The sequence below is a fragment of the Labrus bergylta genome, chromosome 21, assembly GCF_963930695.1.
Source record: "Labrus bergylta chromosome 21, fLabBer1.1, whole genome shotgun sequence".
Taxonomy (NCBI): domain Eukaryota; kingdom Metazoa; phylum Chordata; class Actinopteri; order Labriformes; family Labridae; genus Labrus; species Labrus bergylta.
The window spans coordinates 2,223,386-2,241,020 of record NC_089215.1 but is presented as its reverse complement, the minus strand read 5'-3'; the positions used below and the strand labels follow the sequence as shown (position 1 = coordinate 2,241,020).

Here is a 17,635-nt window from a genome sequence, read left to right as displayed (position 1 = left end):
GTCCTCTAGGGGGCAGTGTTCAACAGTGGAGAGAATCCACTACTTCATGCTTTTTTAGAATAGAATGACTTTATTGATCCCAAACTGGGAAATTGTTGTGTTACAGCAGCAGGTTATCAGATCAAATATAGCAATATAAGAATAGATACATAGTAAATAAGCACTTAGAATATATAAAAAAGATTTGTAAAGATTTATACATCAAGGATTTAACTTAACATTCTTACTGGTGAAAAAAAAAAAAAATTAAATACAGCATTTATTCAGGCTTGTCAACTGAATGTAAAAATACTTGCTAGAGGTAAGGAGATTTTTTAATAATGCAGTTTTTTGGCATTATTTACGAGCTAAAAGAAACCTGTAGGAATATTTTACAATCTTTGCCTCACACTAACATGAAACATATATTAAATATGAGTATTTCAACATGTGTTTAAAATGCTTTATTGTCTGTGTTCTCACCTCAGTGCTTGATCAAGAGAGAGGCCTGTGAAGTTGAAGAAACTCAGATACTCTTCTGCTACCATCCGGCTGAAATCGTTGCTGTGGACGGACACACAAAATAAAGAATAACACGTTAGGAGGGAAAACAAAAACAATAGGAAGGAGAGATAAAAGGCACGGAGCACTTTGGTGAATTCAAAAGCTCAAAACATCCCGTCGAAAACGTTCAAAACAGCAGCTTCCTCCGTTCAGTGAATGGCCTCAGTTTGATCTGTCAGTCAATCAGTGAGAGAGTGGAGCCAACTGGAGACGCAGACCGGAGGCCAGGATTTAAAAAAAAAGAAAAGAAGGGAAAAGATTCACAGGAGGGTGCATCTGTCAGAGAGGGAGGAAACCCTTTAATACAGAATTCTCTGTCATCAGAACGAGCAGGCGGCTGACAGACTGACGGAGCTGCAGAGCACGAGGAGAATGAAGATGGACACAGAAACAGAAACCAGAGCGTCACACAGGAACTGTACGAGAACATGGAAGAGCAGGCGCATCCATGAAATAAACAGAAGACACAACACATGGAGCTTTTAACAAACAACATATGCTGCAGTTTAAGAGTGCTGAACGTGTTCGTCATCACGCTTTTATTGTTCCTGCATGTCGATCATTTTGTTTGTAGAGCACTGATTCATAACTAATGTAACCTCAAGACACTTTACAACTCTTCAGGAGTGAAATGTTGAACAGATACGAGCTGGAGTGATGTTTAGATTTTGTTGTAAAGTAAAATGAAAAGGGAGAGCAACAGCTGGAAGATTTATATTTTTTTGTTGAGAGATGGCCTGATACACTTACCTGCATGATGTCTTTATCATCATATACTTGTCATACATCTGTGTGTTTGAAGTGATTTGTGCACATCTTTTGAATTCTGGACTATGTATGACCTCCCTGATAAAAAAAAAAAAGATGAGCTGGAGCGGAGATTTTCTGATTTTCTGATTTTCTGTTTTCCATTTGGTTATTTCTTTGTCTGATGGTTTTGGTTAATCTCTTCCCATTATTTTGTTGTTATTTGTCTAAAAACTTGATTTGTTTTGGTCCAACAAGTCCAACATCATACACTGACGGATGAAAAATGACATTCTTACTGTATATAGTTATAGAGTAATAAGGTACATATTGTTAAAAAAAAAGAAAAGGAGGAAAAAGAGTTTCAAGATTATCTAGTCTATGTTTGCTGCAGACGTTCACTGTGGACCCTTTAAACCCTCTGTAACTGCATGGCCTACTGTCTGTAAATTGTTCTCAACCATCCTCTAAATAAAGAATTGTAAAAAAAAATAAAAAAAATAAAAATGACATTCTTATTTTTCTGTGAATAATGCATAAAAATAATCAGAAAAGTTTTTAACGTCTTCCTATCCCTTTTGAACATGAACTATATTATTTGAGTTATTTACTTTTTGCTATTGATCCTGAGGATCCCGTTTTTGTTTTTTTGTTTTTTTAACATCTTAACATGTTCAATAAATGGACTAATAATAAAACAAAGAAAGCAGGTAGAACTCTTACAGAGACCAAACATTACAGTCGCTCTTCCAACTTCAACTACAAAAAACAATGTAATTATATAATGTGAAAAATATGTGTGCAATAACCTGAGGTGCAATAAAAGATGTAGAAAGTAGAGACAAGAAAACATATTTATATTTTAATTTCATTGTACAGTGTTCCCCCTGTTATTGTTTTGTATTATATCTTTGCTTTAATCAGTGTATAACTTCTGTACAGTTTATTTTAAATCACTTAGCTGTTACTACAACTTTTTTTATTTTATTTGTACTTTTCTACTCTTTTGTTCTTATAATTCTATTTTATATATAATTTAAACTTTTTTGTAGAAGCTGACTCAGGGAGAAACACACACAAATTCCAATGTACCTGTACTGACCTGTACCTGTGCAAATGGCAATAAACATCTATTCTATTCTATACTGAGTGTTCATGAGCTTTCAATTCAGAAACAACAAACAGCGATGATGCTAAAAAGAAGAATCTGTTACAGGTTATTTTTGAGCAAAAAGCTGAAGTGCAATAAGTGAATTCCCCGTGTAGCAGCTCCACTCTGACATCTCTCCCCTCATGTCCACAGCTCCTGTTTGTGCATGTGTGTATTTGCAACATGTGTGTATTTGCAGCATGTGTGTATTTGCATCATGTGTGTATTTGCATCATGTGTGTATTTGCAGCATGTGTGTATTTGAAACGTGTGTGTATTTGCATCATGTGTGTATTTGCAGCATGTGTGTATTTGCATCATGTGTGTATTTGCATCATGTGTGTATTTGCATCATGTGTGTATTTGCATCATGTGTGTATTTGCATCATGTGTGTATTTGCAGCATGTGTGTATTTGCATCATGTGTGTATTTGCATCATGTGTGTATTTGCATCATGTGTGTATTTGCAGCATGTGTGTATTTGCAGCATGTGTGTATTTGCAGCATGTGTGTATTTGCAGCATGTGTGTATTTGCATCATGTGTGTATTTGCATCATGTGTGTATTTGCAGCATGTGTGTATTTGCAGCATGTGTGTATTTGAAACGTGTGTGTATTTGCAGCATGTGTGTATTTGCATCGTGTGTATTTGCATCGTGTGTATTTGCATCATGTGTGTATTTGCATCATGTGTGTATTTGCATCATGTGTGTATTTGCAGCATGTGTGTATTTGCAGCATGTGTGTATTTGCAGCATGTGTTTGAGAAAGAGTCCAAACCCTCTTTGATTTTTTTGTAATTCCCGCGGGAATTAATAAAGAATACAAAATACAAACATGAACAACGAGCAGCTCACTTTTTGCTGAGGTGTCGCGCCACATCGGACTTCCTGAAGCCGTCCAAGTTGAAGAGGCGTTTGGCCAGGCGTTTGGCGGCCGCCACGTCGGCACGGTTGCTGCCGTTGGTGAGGGTGTCGCTGCTGCCCAGACCGAGCCGCTCACTCAGGTCCTGATCCAGCTCCGAGTCTGTCGCCAGGCGGGCCTTGTCCCTGCTGAGAGGGCGGAATCAGAGAGAGAGGGGAGGTGATCAGTTATTAAGATCAGACTAAAATAGACGGAGTGACAGGATATCTGAAGAAAGGGAAGGATTGGAAATGAACATTTTGAGCTGTCGAGTGGAAACTGGGACGACTGGAGTCGATCGGTAAATAATTAAAAAGGAAAGAGAAAAAGGATCAGAAGGAGAAGAAAGAATGATGCTGGAGTAAAAACTAATATCTCAAGTTTATCAATAATTAAATAATGCAGGAAAAAATAAATCAGGAGAGAGGGGGCGCTAGTGGTGCAGTGGTTAGTGCGCACGCCCAATGTACGGAGGCTGTAGTCCACCAAACAGGCGGCCCAGGTTCAAATCCAACCTCTGGCTCCTTTCCCGCATGTCATTCCCCACCCTCTCTCTCCCTGATTTCTGACTCTATCCACTGTCCTGTCTCTACAATAAAGGGACAAAACGGCCAAAAATACATCTTCAAAAAAAGAAATCAGGAGAGAGAGAGAGAGAGAGAGAGAGTGCAGGAAAAGCCACAAGCCACAAGTCAGGTTCAAACCCAGGCCACCCACTTGGAGGACTCCAGCCTCCGTACATGGGGCACACACACTAACCACTCCACTACTGGCACCCCCAAATGGAGGAATTTTAACACATGATGGATGATTAATAAGACTTTAATGTCAGACAGTCTGAAACAAAATAGTAGACAGCACCCTCTGCTGGTTAAAAGTGAGTATTGCAATATGTATTTTTGCCAAAACGATAAAAACAGCTCATATAGGTATCAATCAAGAAAATAAAATTCTGTAAAATAACTTTATCCAAACATTTAAAATCAAATTTTAAAAATATCCAAACTGTAAAAAAGTGCATCGAGAATTTGCAGGAGTGAATGACGCCCATATTTTGTCTTCATTTAGCATCAAGTTCAACAAGAAAGTATGAAAATCCTTTTTATATTGGAGCAAACTTTGCAGGATTAAACTCTCTGTGATAAATCTCTTTCTGCAGCCTCCCTCACTCTCTCCTTATCGCTCTCATTAAGCTCCTTCAACCCGTTCAGAAGAGGAAACTTATTACATCTGAATCATCCTGTGATCATCATTTAAGCATGTTATGTCACTCTGAGCTACTTCTTCTGGCTCCTGTTTGAATATGGATGAGCGGGAGCGAGGTTCTCCGAGTCTAGTTATGATGCTGACATTTGACGAGCGCTGTGTGACGATTCTGGTCACGCACGCCGTCCAGAGGAAAACAATGGCAGTCCAAACAGCTGAGAGCGGGATTCAAAGACTCAAAGAAAGAGGGGGGAAGGAAAACACTTCCTAAACAAGCAGAGCTGCTCAGCATGAGGGACGGAGCCAAGAAGACCCCACAGTGCAGCAGGCTCTGCTTCCCACACTTTACACATCTTCATAATGTACACGAGCAGACACTGTGAGAGCTCAATGACCACCTTTCATTTCACAATGTTCTGAGGAAACACAGACACAAGATTAACTACAGCTGACTCTCTCTCCAATTTCAATCTCATCTCAAAACACATCTTTTTTAAAACCGGCATATTCAGTCTGATCATTCTCCATCCGGTCTCATAACTCCTTTACATCCTGGACATTTGTGTTTTTAATGTCAATTTTATCGTTGTGTTGTTACTTTGTTGTTTTTATCTCTGCTGTGTGAGGTGACCTTGAGAGTTTTGAAAGGCGCCTTTAAATAAAATGTATTATTATAATTATTACAGCCGGACACAAGAAGCAGCATCAGGGTATGTGAATTTACTCAAGTAGGCCTGCTGAACAAATGTGCATGTTGTTGCCGAGGTTCAGTCAGAGCTGAGATTTAACCCTCTGGGAATGATGACTGTTGAGACGTTCGACTGGACGAATACAAACTTTTTAGATGATGGTGGTGCTGGCGAAGATGTCAGGAGGTCGTCAACGTCAATGAATACGACACGTTTCATGGCGTTTACTTCCAGTTGGTGCTGAGACGTTTTGAAATACAAAGCGCAGAAACCTCGACTCCAAGAAGAGCCATGAGGTGAGGCAGAAAGTCTCCAAAGTGTAGGCTATGTCCTCTGGGAACCAGGAAATGTCTGCACCATATTTGTTGGCTGGGTATTTAATGTTATCAGACATTTCTCTAAAAGGAAAAAAAAAAACACAAACATCTCACAAATGTTGATTTTAAACGTTATTCCTCTGGAGGCTTTGCACGCCTGTATAAAAGTTTTGCGCCAATTCTTGAAAAAGTTGTGAAGATTGCGCTATTTTGGAAAGTGTAAAAGGGGGCACAGGTGGCCTAGTGGTTAGTTTGCATACCACATGTACAGAGGCTGTTGTCTTCAAAGAGGCTGACCGTGGAGCCCGACAAACTCTTCCTACCTGATTCCCAACTTTATTCACCACACTGTCTTGCTAAGCAAGTACAACTTTGATGTTGTTTTGATAGCTTGTATAGTTAGTACTAACTTTGTTACCACAATGGCACAAGATTTTATTTATCATAAACATTCTCATTGTTAAAATAAGTCCAAAAAACAACAACAAAAAGAACAAGAAAGGTGGACAGACACAGCAGGGTTCCCATTCCAAGTTGCTTGATGCTAATGTTGCTAAAGCCCAGCTAAATGAGTGCACAGCGAACACAATATTTCAGAGTAATTCAGAGGCGTTTGGGTCCAAAGTGGTCCAGCAGATAAATGTAAAAGAAGCTCAAGAACTCAGCCTGCATGAATTCTGACACCCAAACAAGGGACATGTGATTTTTCCCTCTGGCAAAACATGATATTCACACCCTCTGATACACCGAGTACACAGGTGACACAGCTTCCTGGTTGGGGACGTACCTGTGACAAGACCGCCTCATTGATAAAAACCTCTCCTCTCCAGCTGCAGATGAACCGTCACAGCAGAAAACAGACGGCGTCCCCTGACCGACACCTTGCCTGCGACTACTACTTGTCCGATTCACCCCTCCTCCGCCTCTCCTCCTGGCCTGGTTCCCTGAACGCATCACCATCCAGCCCCAAAAAGAGAGCTCCAACTAAAGCTGAGGGATCACCTGAAATGTGCTCCTAACATTCCTCTTGCTTGGTCTTTCTGGAGTCTCATGAGTTCTCTCTCTCTCTCTCTCTCTCTCTCTCTCTCTCTCTCTCTCTCTCTCCCTCCCTCTCTCTCTCTCTCTCTCTCTCTCTCTCTCTCCCTCTCTCTCTCTCTCCCTCCCTCTCTCCCTCTCTCTCTCTCCCTCTCTCTCTCTCTCTCTCTCTCTCTGTGTGTTTGCTGTCATTCGATCTTCACAGCGTGCCTCCTTCCCCCCCCCAAAAAAAGAAAACTTAGAGAGCTGTTTGTCCCGCAGTGCCTCCCCTTCTCTGAGTCTGTTTGCTGTTGTTTCTGTTCCCTCTTCTTCCCCCTCCTCCCTCCCTCTCTGCGTAAACTCTCACTGTCCCCCACTGACCTTGGATTGAAAGCATGGCATGAAACTTGGCTTGTGTATCGCCTAAAAAAAATCTCCCTCCCTTTTTCCCTCTCCGATTTCACACTCTGTCCGTGCATCCTTTGGGTGTGTAGTACAAATTCCAGCCCACCTTGTTTGTGGTCTCACCTTCAGAGAAAACAAAGCTTTGAGGTGTCAGGTTTTGACTGGATGTTGCGTTTGGGTGTGTGTGCCTCTGAACTGTTTTCTCTGCCTGGGGGGGAATAAAAAAAAAAGCATCTGCAGCCTTTGTGAAAGTCTGTTTACAGCACACACTTTGCATCAGAGCCTGCAGGAGTTTTTTTCGTAACCACCACCTGTTTGCAAAGGTTCCTGGGTAGAATGTACTCAGTGTCAGCGTCTGCTTTTAACGGTATCCCTCACATAATTACAACCCCGTCTCAGTGCAGCGAGCAGCTCTCTGCACAATGAGCCCACTGTCTGATAGTACAGCTTCTGAAAAGGCTGATGCGAGGGGAAGAAGGAGGAGGAGGAGGAGGAGGGGGGCTGAAATTCCAACTGTTATCAAAGTATGGACAAGCCTTCAGAAATATTTGTCTGGTCGTCTCGCTCCTGGATTCCTCGGCTGCTGCAGGACTGCCAGAGTTTGAGCCTGTTTAGAAAAACCTGTGATAAGATCTGTGCAGAGCAAACATTTTCACCTGAGCTGGTCCAGTGTGATTTGGTTCCTCAAAGAAAGAGTTTTAATCAGGAAGCGGGGAGAGAAAACAATGTGAGTGTGTGTTTTAAAGAGTCACACAAATAGGACAAAGGAGAGCAGAATGAGGCTGTTTCCTTTCAGACCCTGAGTGTGTCACTTGAATGAATTACATTTACTTTTGGCTACTTTTGGTGTATTTTCACTTTATTTACAGGCTTGAATTCATTTCCTGGAGACTTACCCTTTACCCCTTACCTTTACAAGCAGTCACCATGTATCTGGTCTTAAAGGATGAGATGATAAAGGTATCTCACTATCTGATCATTAAGGAAACATGCTATGTTGAAGTGCTGGCTTCTCTGACAACAATGCAGCAGCCAGTATGTCCTCCTTCTAACTTTAGATTCTGCTCCTGAATGCTCTGGATTTGTTTGGACCAGAGAAGGTAGACGCTTTTAAGGTGACCCCCCCCCCCCACACGGCCGTTTTGGACGCCCCTCAGTTTGTCAGATATGAGAGCAGTTATCAGGTCAACAGGTGTTGCAGCGATGGAAGCGGGCAAGAGAAGTGGTTCAGATAGAAGTGATTGTACCCGACCTAAAAAGCCTCTGCATGTTTCTAATAAGCTCCACGAGCAGAAACGTGCTCAAACTAGGATCAATATTGGAGATGCTTTTGAAAAATGGAGAGGTTTGGTCTGCCACCCTCTCTCACCCTCACTCCCCAAAAAACATCAGAGACATCAGAATCCCCCTGAAAGTCTCTCTCGTCAAAAAAATCACAGTACAGCATGATAGCTGTCCTCTACCACCACCTAGTGTTCACAACAACGAGGTGGCCGACCCATGCAGTCGCTCTCCCTCTGCAGTGATGTCACAGTAAGTTAGGATGACATTCACAGAATCATCTACCTCAACGTCCCACAGTAGAAGAAGAAGAAGAAGAAGAAGAAGAAGAAGAAGAAGCACTGGTGCAGTCATTTTCAAAACACTGCACAGACCGACTGACTGATGTTTCAGGTTTTCTGCTAGACTTTGAATTTAATCAAATTGAATGATATATAATAAGTTGCAGAATGGAAGATGTTATGAAGAAAGTTAATATCCTGCTAAGATGAAGGATATCTGATGATTAAAGTTTCATGTGCTGCAGCTGGGAGTCCACAAGGAGTTAAAGAGAAGTCTTTGGGACTCAGATAGTCAAGGTGAGTCCCTGCAGCAGCCATCTGCTTCAGACTAACATACCTCGACATCACACACACACACACACACACACACACACACACACACACACACACACACACACACACACACACACGCACACACACACACAGACACACACGCACACACACACACACACACAGCAGAGGGACCACAGACGTAGCCTTGTAGCGACCTTCACTCTGGGCTCTGCAGCATCGCTCTGTGCTGCGAGGAGAGCGACACAGACGGAGACGCTCTGGAGAGACGGTCCATTAACGGCGAGCTGACCTTAGACGAGGAGGCGATCACAAAATGAACCTTAATGACGTCATCAGTTATGACTTCAGTCGACTGAAACAAGTCGACATGAAGGTTATTTTTGTTTTTATGAGCCAAACAAACATTTCACTGAGCTCTGCTGATCATAAATACGACTGATGGTGGAAAGAGAGAGAAGAAGAAGTAACCATGGCAACCACTCGCAGAGTCCATCCTGCTAACTGGTGGTCATAAAGGTCGGTGCGTGCAGGGTTAGCGCCTGTCATGCTAACAGTAACATAGATCGAGACTACCCGGCGTGTTGTTCGCTCACCTTGGTAACGAGAACGACAGGTTGCTGTACCAGCTGCTCCCCAGCTGAGAGCACTCCCGCCCTCTGCGCGGCGTGTCGTCCGACCCGCTGCTCAGCCTCTCGCTGGAGGGCGCTCTGGTGGCGTCCGAGTCCCCCATCACCTCGAAGATGGAATCGGACAGGCTCGGCCTCTCGTCGTGCGCCAGCGGGGCGAAGCTGAGCTGCACGATCTGCCTCGCGCTCTGGCACACTGGAGCGTGGATGGCGGGCGTCAGTGTGGGCAGGTCAAAGGTCAGGACGGTTTGGGTGCTGGAGGTGAGCAGCTCCTCGCTGTCCAGGCTGTTGTACGACGTCCCCTTGGCGCGGTGGGACTCCATGATGCTCTCAAAGTGGCGGCTGAAGGTGTCCTCCGCGGCCAAACGAGGACCGGAGACCAGGATGGGGGATTTGAGGGCCGGGTGGTGGTTGTCGAAAAACGTTTCCATCGGTCTGGACGGAGAGAGAGAGATTTGAAAAACTCTGAAGTAACACAGCTGACTTTGAACAGACGTTTTAATGTGTCGGAAACAAAAAGGAACCATGATCATTTATTTTATAAAGTCTGTCTTTGATGTAAAACTGTTAGAGAGTCGATGTGTGAACAAAGCATTTTCACATTCAGGGCGAGCGAGTTTCCTCTTGTGTTTGTCTCGCATCAAATTTAAAACTCTGCTGCTCGCTTACAAAACGTCTCCTCCTTACTTTAACTCTCTGATCCAGGTCTACACTCCCTCCCGCCCCACTACGCTCTGCCAATGAAAGGCGTCTGATCCAACCTTCACAACAGGGTCCTAAGACGCTGACGAGACTCTTCTCCTCTGTCGCCCCCCGGTGGTGGAATGAACTTCCAAACTCCATTTGATCTGCAGGGTCCCTCTGCACCTTTAAGAAAAAGCTAAAGACCCAGCTCTTTCATGAATACCTACTAACTTAATGATGATGGTCTCCATATTATTGATGATGATGATGGTAATGACGATGGTTTTTGTTTGATAACGATGACTTATAAGATGGTTTCTATACTGATTAGAGCTCTCAAGAACTGCCCTCAATGTTGTGCTTTGCCTCTGGTCACTTCCTGTCAGCACCTGTGTGTCCAATCAGACTCAAAGCTGATCGTTTGCTCTTACTCACATTGTTCCCTTTTTTCTAGATCCTTGCTTGTGTTGTTCTTACTCTCTGATGTACGTCGCTTTGGATAAAAGCGTCTGCTAAGTGAATTGTAGAATTGTAGGAAGGTCAGAAACAGTCACCGCTAATAAAAAACCCTCCTCCTGTTACATTTGCTACCCAGCAGCCCCCCCTCTCCTAAACCCAACAGAGTATTTGTAATGTAAGGTGCATGTGTGAATGGAAAGTTCCTGAAAATATCCGGGCCTGCATGTCAAAAAATGATCTCGAAAATGTCATACATGAACGCCACCATTCCTGTTTATGAGTTATCTGAAAAAATAGGTTATGAGTGAGATCCAAATTCAGATCAAAATGTGGGTCAGAGTTAAAATCCTTCTTCACCAGAGTGTTAGTGAACTTCTGTGTGTTTACAGAAAAGACTATGAAATGTGTGAACATAACCACAGCGACATCGTCCCCCTTTTTGAGGCCTTGAGTTCAGCATTTTTCGCAGACGCCATGTTGGTTACTTTGGAGTCAGAAGTGACCGTATTTGGACGCCAGGGTGGACACACATGGTCAGGTCTGCTTTATCATCTAGGTCAGCCTTTCCCAAACCTAAGACTGACCCACTTTGAAATACAAAAGTACCCCGAGGCCCGTTACAAAATAAAAATTATGACTACAGCTATCACTTTCAGTGAAGGGTAAAATATTGGACAACATGATCTTATGGCAAGAGAGACACAAAAGTTTAGTAAACATGATGTCCATGAATAGTTATGATAAGCCTTACTAATCATTTAAAGGGTTAAATCATCATTATTGTGATATTTCTTTTATTTTTATACTTGGTGGGGGGCGTTTCTTGGCCCACCTGCAGTACCCACACGGCCCACCAGGGGGCCACTGCCCACACTTTGGGAAGCACTGATGTAGGTGATGTTCCTGCTGGCTATTAGAAGGAATGCAGCTTTTTTTTCATTATCATTCCTTTGGAAACCAGAGGTAACGTCCATTTCTTATATACAATCTTTGTTCTTCAAGCTCGTATGTGAGCTTCAGGATGTTTTCACACATGCACTCCTGAAAAACCGAGAACATTTCAGGTCAACCAGGACTATTTTTCTTTGCCTTTATATCAATGCTACATGTAAATGCATGTAGTCACAGTATGAAGGAACGTGTTACTGAGAACATACTGAAACAGAAAAAGCTTCTTTACATGTGAAGGAGAGGCCACCAGATGTGTGATAACTTTCCTGAATATTTCCTGTTGTGCTCACACTTCTTCTCTCCCCTTACCCCAAATGTCAGCCTTTCATATACTGAAACTTATTTTTGGAACGAGTGGAGTCACCCCCTGCTGCCTATCAGGAAGACAAGACTTCCACATCGTCACTATGGAAACCAGAGGCTGCTTCCACCTCTTATATGCATTTTGCATTCTGTGGGGAGTGTGTGTGTTTCATGTTAACCTCTTCAGCAGGTGACCGAACACCTCCGGCTCCTCCTCAGCTGCAAACTGCTGCTTCCTGTTGTCTCCTTGCATCCTCACACTGGCCCAGCTCACCATTTCTTCCTCATCTTCTTCCTCATCTTCCTCGTCTTCCTCCTCCAGCCTCTCCTCCTCTGCTTCCTCCCTTCCTGTCCTCCCATATACCAGACCCCCCAGAGGGCTGCTGCCGGCCCCCGACGTGCCCTGAACGCTGCGGTTACTCCCAAACGCCGAGTCAGCGTCCTCCTGCTCGGCCAGCAGCACCTCGTCGATGTCCGTCTCTCTGTAGCAGCGCAGTGGGACAGCGTCCAGGTCGGTTTCCGAGTACTTTAAAGTGCGGCGGATGATTCCGGTTTTGGGCGAAGTCCCGATGACGGCCGGGGGAGGGGTCAGCAGCTCGACCTCCACGTGATGCACCTCGTGATTGGCGGAGAGCAGAGGCAGGGAGGAGGGAGGAGTCGGGGTGGGAGACTCGCTGGAGTTACCGCTGGGAGGAGCTGTGGAGGTTTCCAGAGAATCTGCAGGAGGAGAGAAGTAAACATCAGTGATACCCCGTGTAACTGGACAGAAAAAAAACACATGTAGGTATTTAACTTCCTCCAAAGTTTAGTCCACATCAGAGGAGAGGAATCAAACAACTTTGATGTTCTGCAAGATTGCATGAAACGTCTGATCAGCCATCTTTTTTTTTCTGATTTTGGTTTTTAATCTCAAAATACAACACACCTTCATTTATTCCCAAATATACCAACAACTACTTTCTCAAGTTAAGTTAAGGACACTCAGCGGGCGCAGACAGTCCAGTCTTCTATAGTGCAAATCTGCAAGTATAACCAATATTGGTGAGTGTCATTGTCCAGATGAAATGTATGAATGAATGGGGGTGGCGCTGGTTCTGGCGTCAGGCAGCAGCGGTCTCTTTGTGCTGCATGCTGGCAGGCTGGATCTCCGTCCGGCCTCAGATTCCTCCTGCCAGCATGCAGGATAAAAAGACTTGAGAAAAATAATTTGTTCCGTTTCTTTAAACTTTTGTTTCAATTGTCCATTGGACTTTTATTTATCCTAGTGTCTTTAATTATGTATTAACTGTCGGCCTGATGCATGTTTGTTTTACCGCTGACTGCAAAACAAATGTTTCCCTCTCACAGGGATTAAAAAGACAAGCTTAAACCTTGCATATTCCTCGCCTCATCCTTCACCTTCTTATTGTTTTTTTTTAATATATAGGCCAACAGTTTTCTGAAATCCTGCAGGAAAATAACAAATAGATGACGCAACATATTCTCTTGATAATCATTTAAAATGCTGCTCAACTATCATTCAGTTTAAAAGAATGTATAAAGAAAACGTTCTGGGAAATTTAAAAACTCAGTTCAAGAGTTTAGATTTGGATTATCTAAAAATGAAAATGTTTCAACATAGGAGCTGGGTACTGGGACTTTTTAAAACGTTACCGGGACAGGATGGATAGTGGGTTTTGTTGGGGACTATTTTCAGTCGTGGATGAATACACATGTGGTACAGTGGCTATTTAGGGCTGCAAGGATGATGTTGACACAGAGTGACCCTTCAAAGAGAGTGGATGCTAAATGATGAGACTCTGACAAGCTGCGGTTAAACTTCAACTGGCTTCTCTATTTCTTTTAGATCCCTCTGACATTTCCCCCCCGAGAAGAACGAGAGAGAAGAAATAAAAAAGATCCTCTTTGGGTACGAGATGAAAGCTGAAGAGCGGTAACTGGATCAAAAATTGAGGTGGACATGCTCTCACTTTTCTCCCCCCTGCTGGCAGCCTCCTCGGCAGGGGTCCCGAACAAAAACTCCCACTTGGCACGAGCGATCCTTTGGCAGTGGAGGGAGGGCACGGGCGCCGCACAGCCACTGTCCGTCTGAAAGATACACACACACACACACACACACACACACACACACACACACACACACACACACACACACAGACACACACTGCAGTGAAGCATTAACAGGAAAGTCAGACTTACTTTAATCGAGTGAGCTGCGACGATTACCGCTCTAATGTAAACATTGACCTTGATCTGAAAAGGGATTAGCTTAGCTTAGCATAAAGACTGGGAGCAGAGGGGACTGTTAGCCTGGCTCAGTCAGGCTAACATTTTCCCCCTAATTCTGTCTTTTTGCTAGGACAAGCTAAATGTGTTTCATGTCTAGTTTGGTATCATCTTTATAAATCACTCTCTTGGCAACAAACCACTGAAAGCGTTTGGTTTTATGAAAATATAATTGTAACTCTCATGTCTGTAATTACAGACATGAAGCTTAGCAAAGTTTAGAGGCACAGGAAATCCGCTAGTTTGGCCCTGTCAGTAAAAAAAAAACAACGTCTCCTTATATGTTTACAGCTTTCATAAAAAGTGACATCTGTTTTACCTGATAAAGATATTTTCCAGAATATAAAATGATACCTTTAAGTGTTTTAATAATAAATAATAATAATAATAAAAATAATGCAGTTTAAAGGCTTTATATGTGATTTTTTTTGATCCAGCAGATGTCGCCCTTGAGCACCAGCATGAAACCAAAACAACTTGTACTGCATTGTTGTGTTAGCATGCTAATGCTAGCGATCTTTATTATGCTGGTATCTTCACACTGCATGTAAATTTACCTGAAATGAGCGTGATCTAGAAACACAGTTAAGCAGTGAGTACAGTATGTTATTCTTCTTTTCTCTAGTCCCTCAATTAAACAACTTTTATACGTGAGGGGAGGAGTCAGCCGGCCGTCCAGGCGATGTAAACAAACTGAAGATAGGACTCTGAAAACTCTGAAAACATCACAGACAGTGGGACTCGGGTGTTACACCCATTGTAGACAGTCATGACTCACAGAGTTATTTTCAGAGGATATACTTCATTTCTACATTTAAGTGTGAAAAATCGCATATTAAGCCTTTAACAAAATCTGCACTTGTTCACTTTTTGGGTGCCCACCTGTATTCCTGAGGTTGCAGCCCCGGTCTCGTTGCTCTGGTGACTGGACTGACTGGACTCGGGGGAAACACAGTCCCTGTCGCCCAAGCTGCCCGTCACCCCGCTGGAGCTCCTGGACGACGACCCTCCCATCCCTCCGTTCTGCTCCCCGTCTGCAGGCTCTTCCGCCCGCTGCAGGCCCGGCTGCTGCTCCGCCCCGAATCCATCCATCTCATCCCCCTGCTCCTCTTCCTCCTCATCATCATCACAACCTTCATCCTCGTCTGGAGAGTCCAAAGCCACCGGTCCCAGCAGGAGGATCTCCCTCCGTCTCTGCTCGGCACGTTTCTGCTGGGCGGTGGGACTCAGCGACCGGCGACTGGATCGACGCTCGTTGGTCTGATTATTATTGACAGACCCAGAGTCAGGCTCAGCGCTCGGACTTGAGCTGTCCTCCACGCCGTTCCCCCAGTGCAGCCTTGACGTCCAGCTCACCGGCGCCTCCACAACACTCTGATTGATAAAGAGCCGACGAGCGAGCTCGGTGCAATCCCCTTTCTCCAAGCAGCTCAAGTCTCTGCCTTTGTCTGGGATCAGGGGCCAGGATTCTCTGGTGTACTGCGGGAGCTGACGGCGATGCAGGGTCGGGGTTTCAGGTGCTCGAATCTCAGCTTGGAACAACCTCGGATCCCGTAAGGGCGAACTAAGATCAGTGGGAGGGTGGGACGGTCGGTAGATGCGCGAAGGCATGGCGGGGGAACTCTGAACTGCCGACAAAGCCGAGCTCTGCCGACGGAATTTCTGATCGCCCTCCACCTTTTTTTTGGATTCACAGTTAGTGTGAGAGTTTGTGTCGTGCGACCGAGACTCCACGGTCAAAGAGTTTTCAAGCTGGTGAGAATCATCGTTGTTGTCGGTCGCTGCCGTCTGCTGGTCGTTTAAAGGGATGTTCATCTTGAGCGTTTGTGCATTTGTCGCCGAGGTGTGGAATTCCCCCACGGGCTCGCCTAGGGCGTTGTGCAACGAGGACCGTCTCGCCTCTGTGAAAATAGAGGACACTTTGGTCGCCTCCTCCGCCAGCCTGCGGGCGACTTCGGGGCTCTGAGTGGCGGAGGAAGATCTACTGTCGCTCAGCTGGTTCAAGCCCTCGATGACATTATTGCCTAGATGAAGGATCGCTCCCTGCGGTGAAGTGCTTCTGTTGTAGGCTGTGTGAACGTGTCTTTTGCTTGCCGGACTTCCTATCGACGCTCTGTCCTCGGGTTTAAAATGAGGAGATCTGGAGGATGCCGGACTGGACCGGAAGCCGCAAACGCCCCGGCTCCGATCTGTGAAGTCATCATCTTTGGGGTTGACGCTGGCGTTCTGACGCTGGACAGGGGAGCCGGCCCAGGACTGACACCGCGGCTGCTGGCTGTAGCTAGAGGACGGTATGCTCTCGAGTGCATGGGCGAGTTTGATCCTCAGCAGAGGCGAGCCGAACTCCTCCACGGCCCGCTGCGTAGCCGCCCTCCCAATGGGGTCCAAGGGGGTTCGGCGGAACCCGGGAGAGAACGTCCGCTGGTGACTTCCCGGCGATCGGAAAGTCAGTTTAGGACTAGAGCTGCACGATGAATCCGGACTTCCAAACCAAACCGGGTCGCTGAGTCTTTTTTTGCGAAAGTGACAAGTGGTGGACCTCTCCTCCCTCATTCTCGGGCTGTCCATGGTCTTGACGTTTGACTTCTCGATGTAACTGAAGGTGACCACGGACCGCCTGCCATCGCTGACCTCGCCCTCTTTTAACCTTGGGCAGTTGGGAGAAGTTTTAGGAACAATGGGCTTTCTAGGGGATTGCATGTGTGGAGAGTTGACTCCATCATCGCCCGGCGCGCTCCAACGCTTTGTGACTTTGGGAGAGCTGCTGGTCTGCTGGAGCTGGAAGCTGACCGTGTTTCTGGAAGGAGATGTGCCGTGCGTGTGCGTGCAGTCCTGAGCCAGACGCTGAGGCGTGGAGGTCTTGCCAGCGGTCTTGCAGGTCGCCTGGTTCGCTATCTGAGACAGGAGCTCTGCAGGATTGTCCTTGACAGAATGCTCCTGAGAAACCCCTTCTTCTTCCTTTCCCCCAAACCCCGCTTTGCCTCCGCTCTGATCCGGGGCAGACCTCACTTCCACATACAAATGAAGGACTTTTCCAGACTGGGACATGACCTCGTCTCAGGCCGTAATGAGGACAGAGAAACGGGAAACGGATCACAGAGAGAGAGTCGGAGATGAACAACAAGAGGAACTCTTCTTTGCCCTCATTTATTTGTTGTTAGTTTGTCTTCTTCTTTTTTTCTGCTGCTGGTGTGAGTGTCAGTTTATTTTTAGACCGTCTCTCTTCTCTCTCCCAGAGCGTCTGTGTGCAGAGCAGAGACACACAGGCTGAACGGCCAGAGGACAAACATGCCCATGGGAGGACGCCTCCGACAGCTCCCTATTCTTCATACCTGTGAATGAAAGAGAGGAGGATGTGTTATGTGTTGTATCCTCAGGAGAGACACACATACAGGGTGTTTCAGCACCTGTGACGCATGCATATTAAACGCTTGTTGCACTTTCTCTTTTTGTGATTACAAACGTTTTGTCAGATATGTGTGGAACCATCAGTAG

The 17,635-nt window shown here is 45.1% G+C and overlaps 2 protein-coding genes across 2 annotated transcripts in view; one reads left to right on the top strand and one right to left on the bottom strand.

Moving 5' to 3' along the window:
- chad (chondroadherin) overlaps nt 1-17,635 on the top strand; it is a 228,688-nt gene that overhangs the window by 169,268 nt on the left and 41,785 nt on the right. The window lies entirely within an intron of this gene.
- Nucleotides 1-17,635, bottom strand: part of LOC110002839 (PH and SEC7 domain-containing protein 1) — a 75,149-nt gene that overhangs the window by 46,368 nt on the left and 11,146 nt on the right. The window contains 6 exon segments of the mRNA XM_065949992.1: nt 463-543; nt 3,299-3,493; nt 9,425-9,892; nt 12,034-12,571; nt 13,825-13,942; nt 15,023-17,472. Of these exon segments, the coding sequence (XP_065806064.1) occupies nt 463-543; nt 3,299-3,493; nt 9,425-9,892; nt 12,034-12,571; nt 13,825-13,942; nt 15,023-17,188 (3,566 nt within the window). The 5' untranslated portion in view covers nt 17,189-17,472.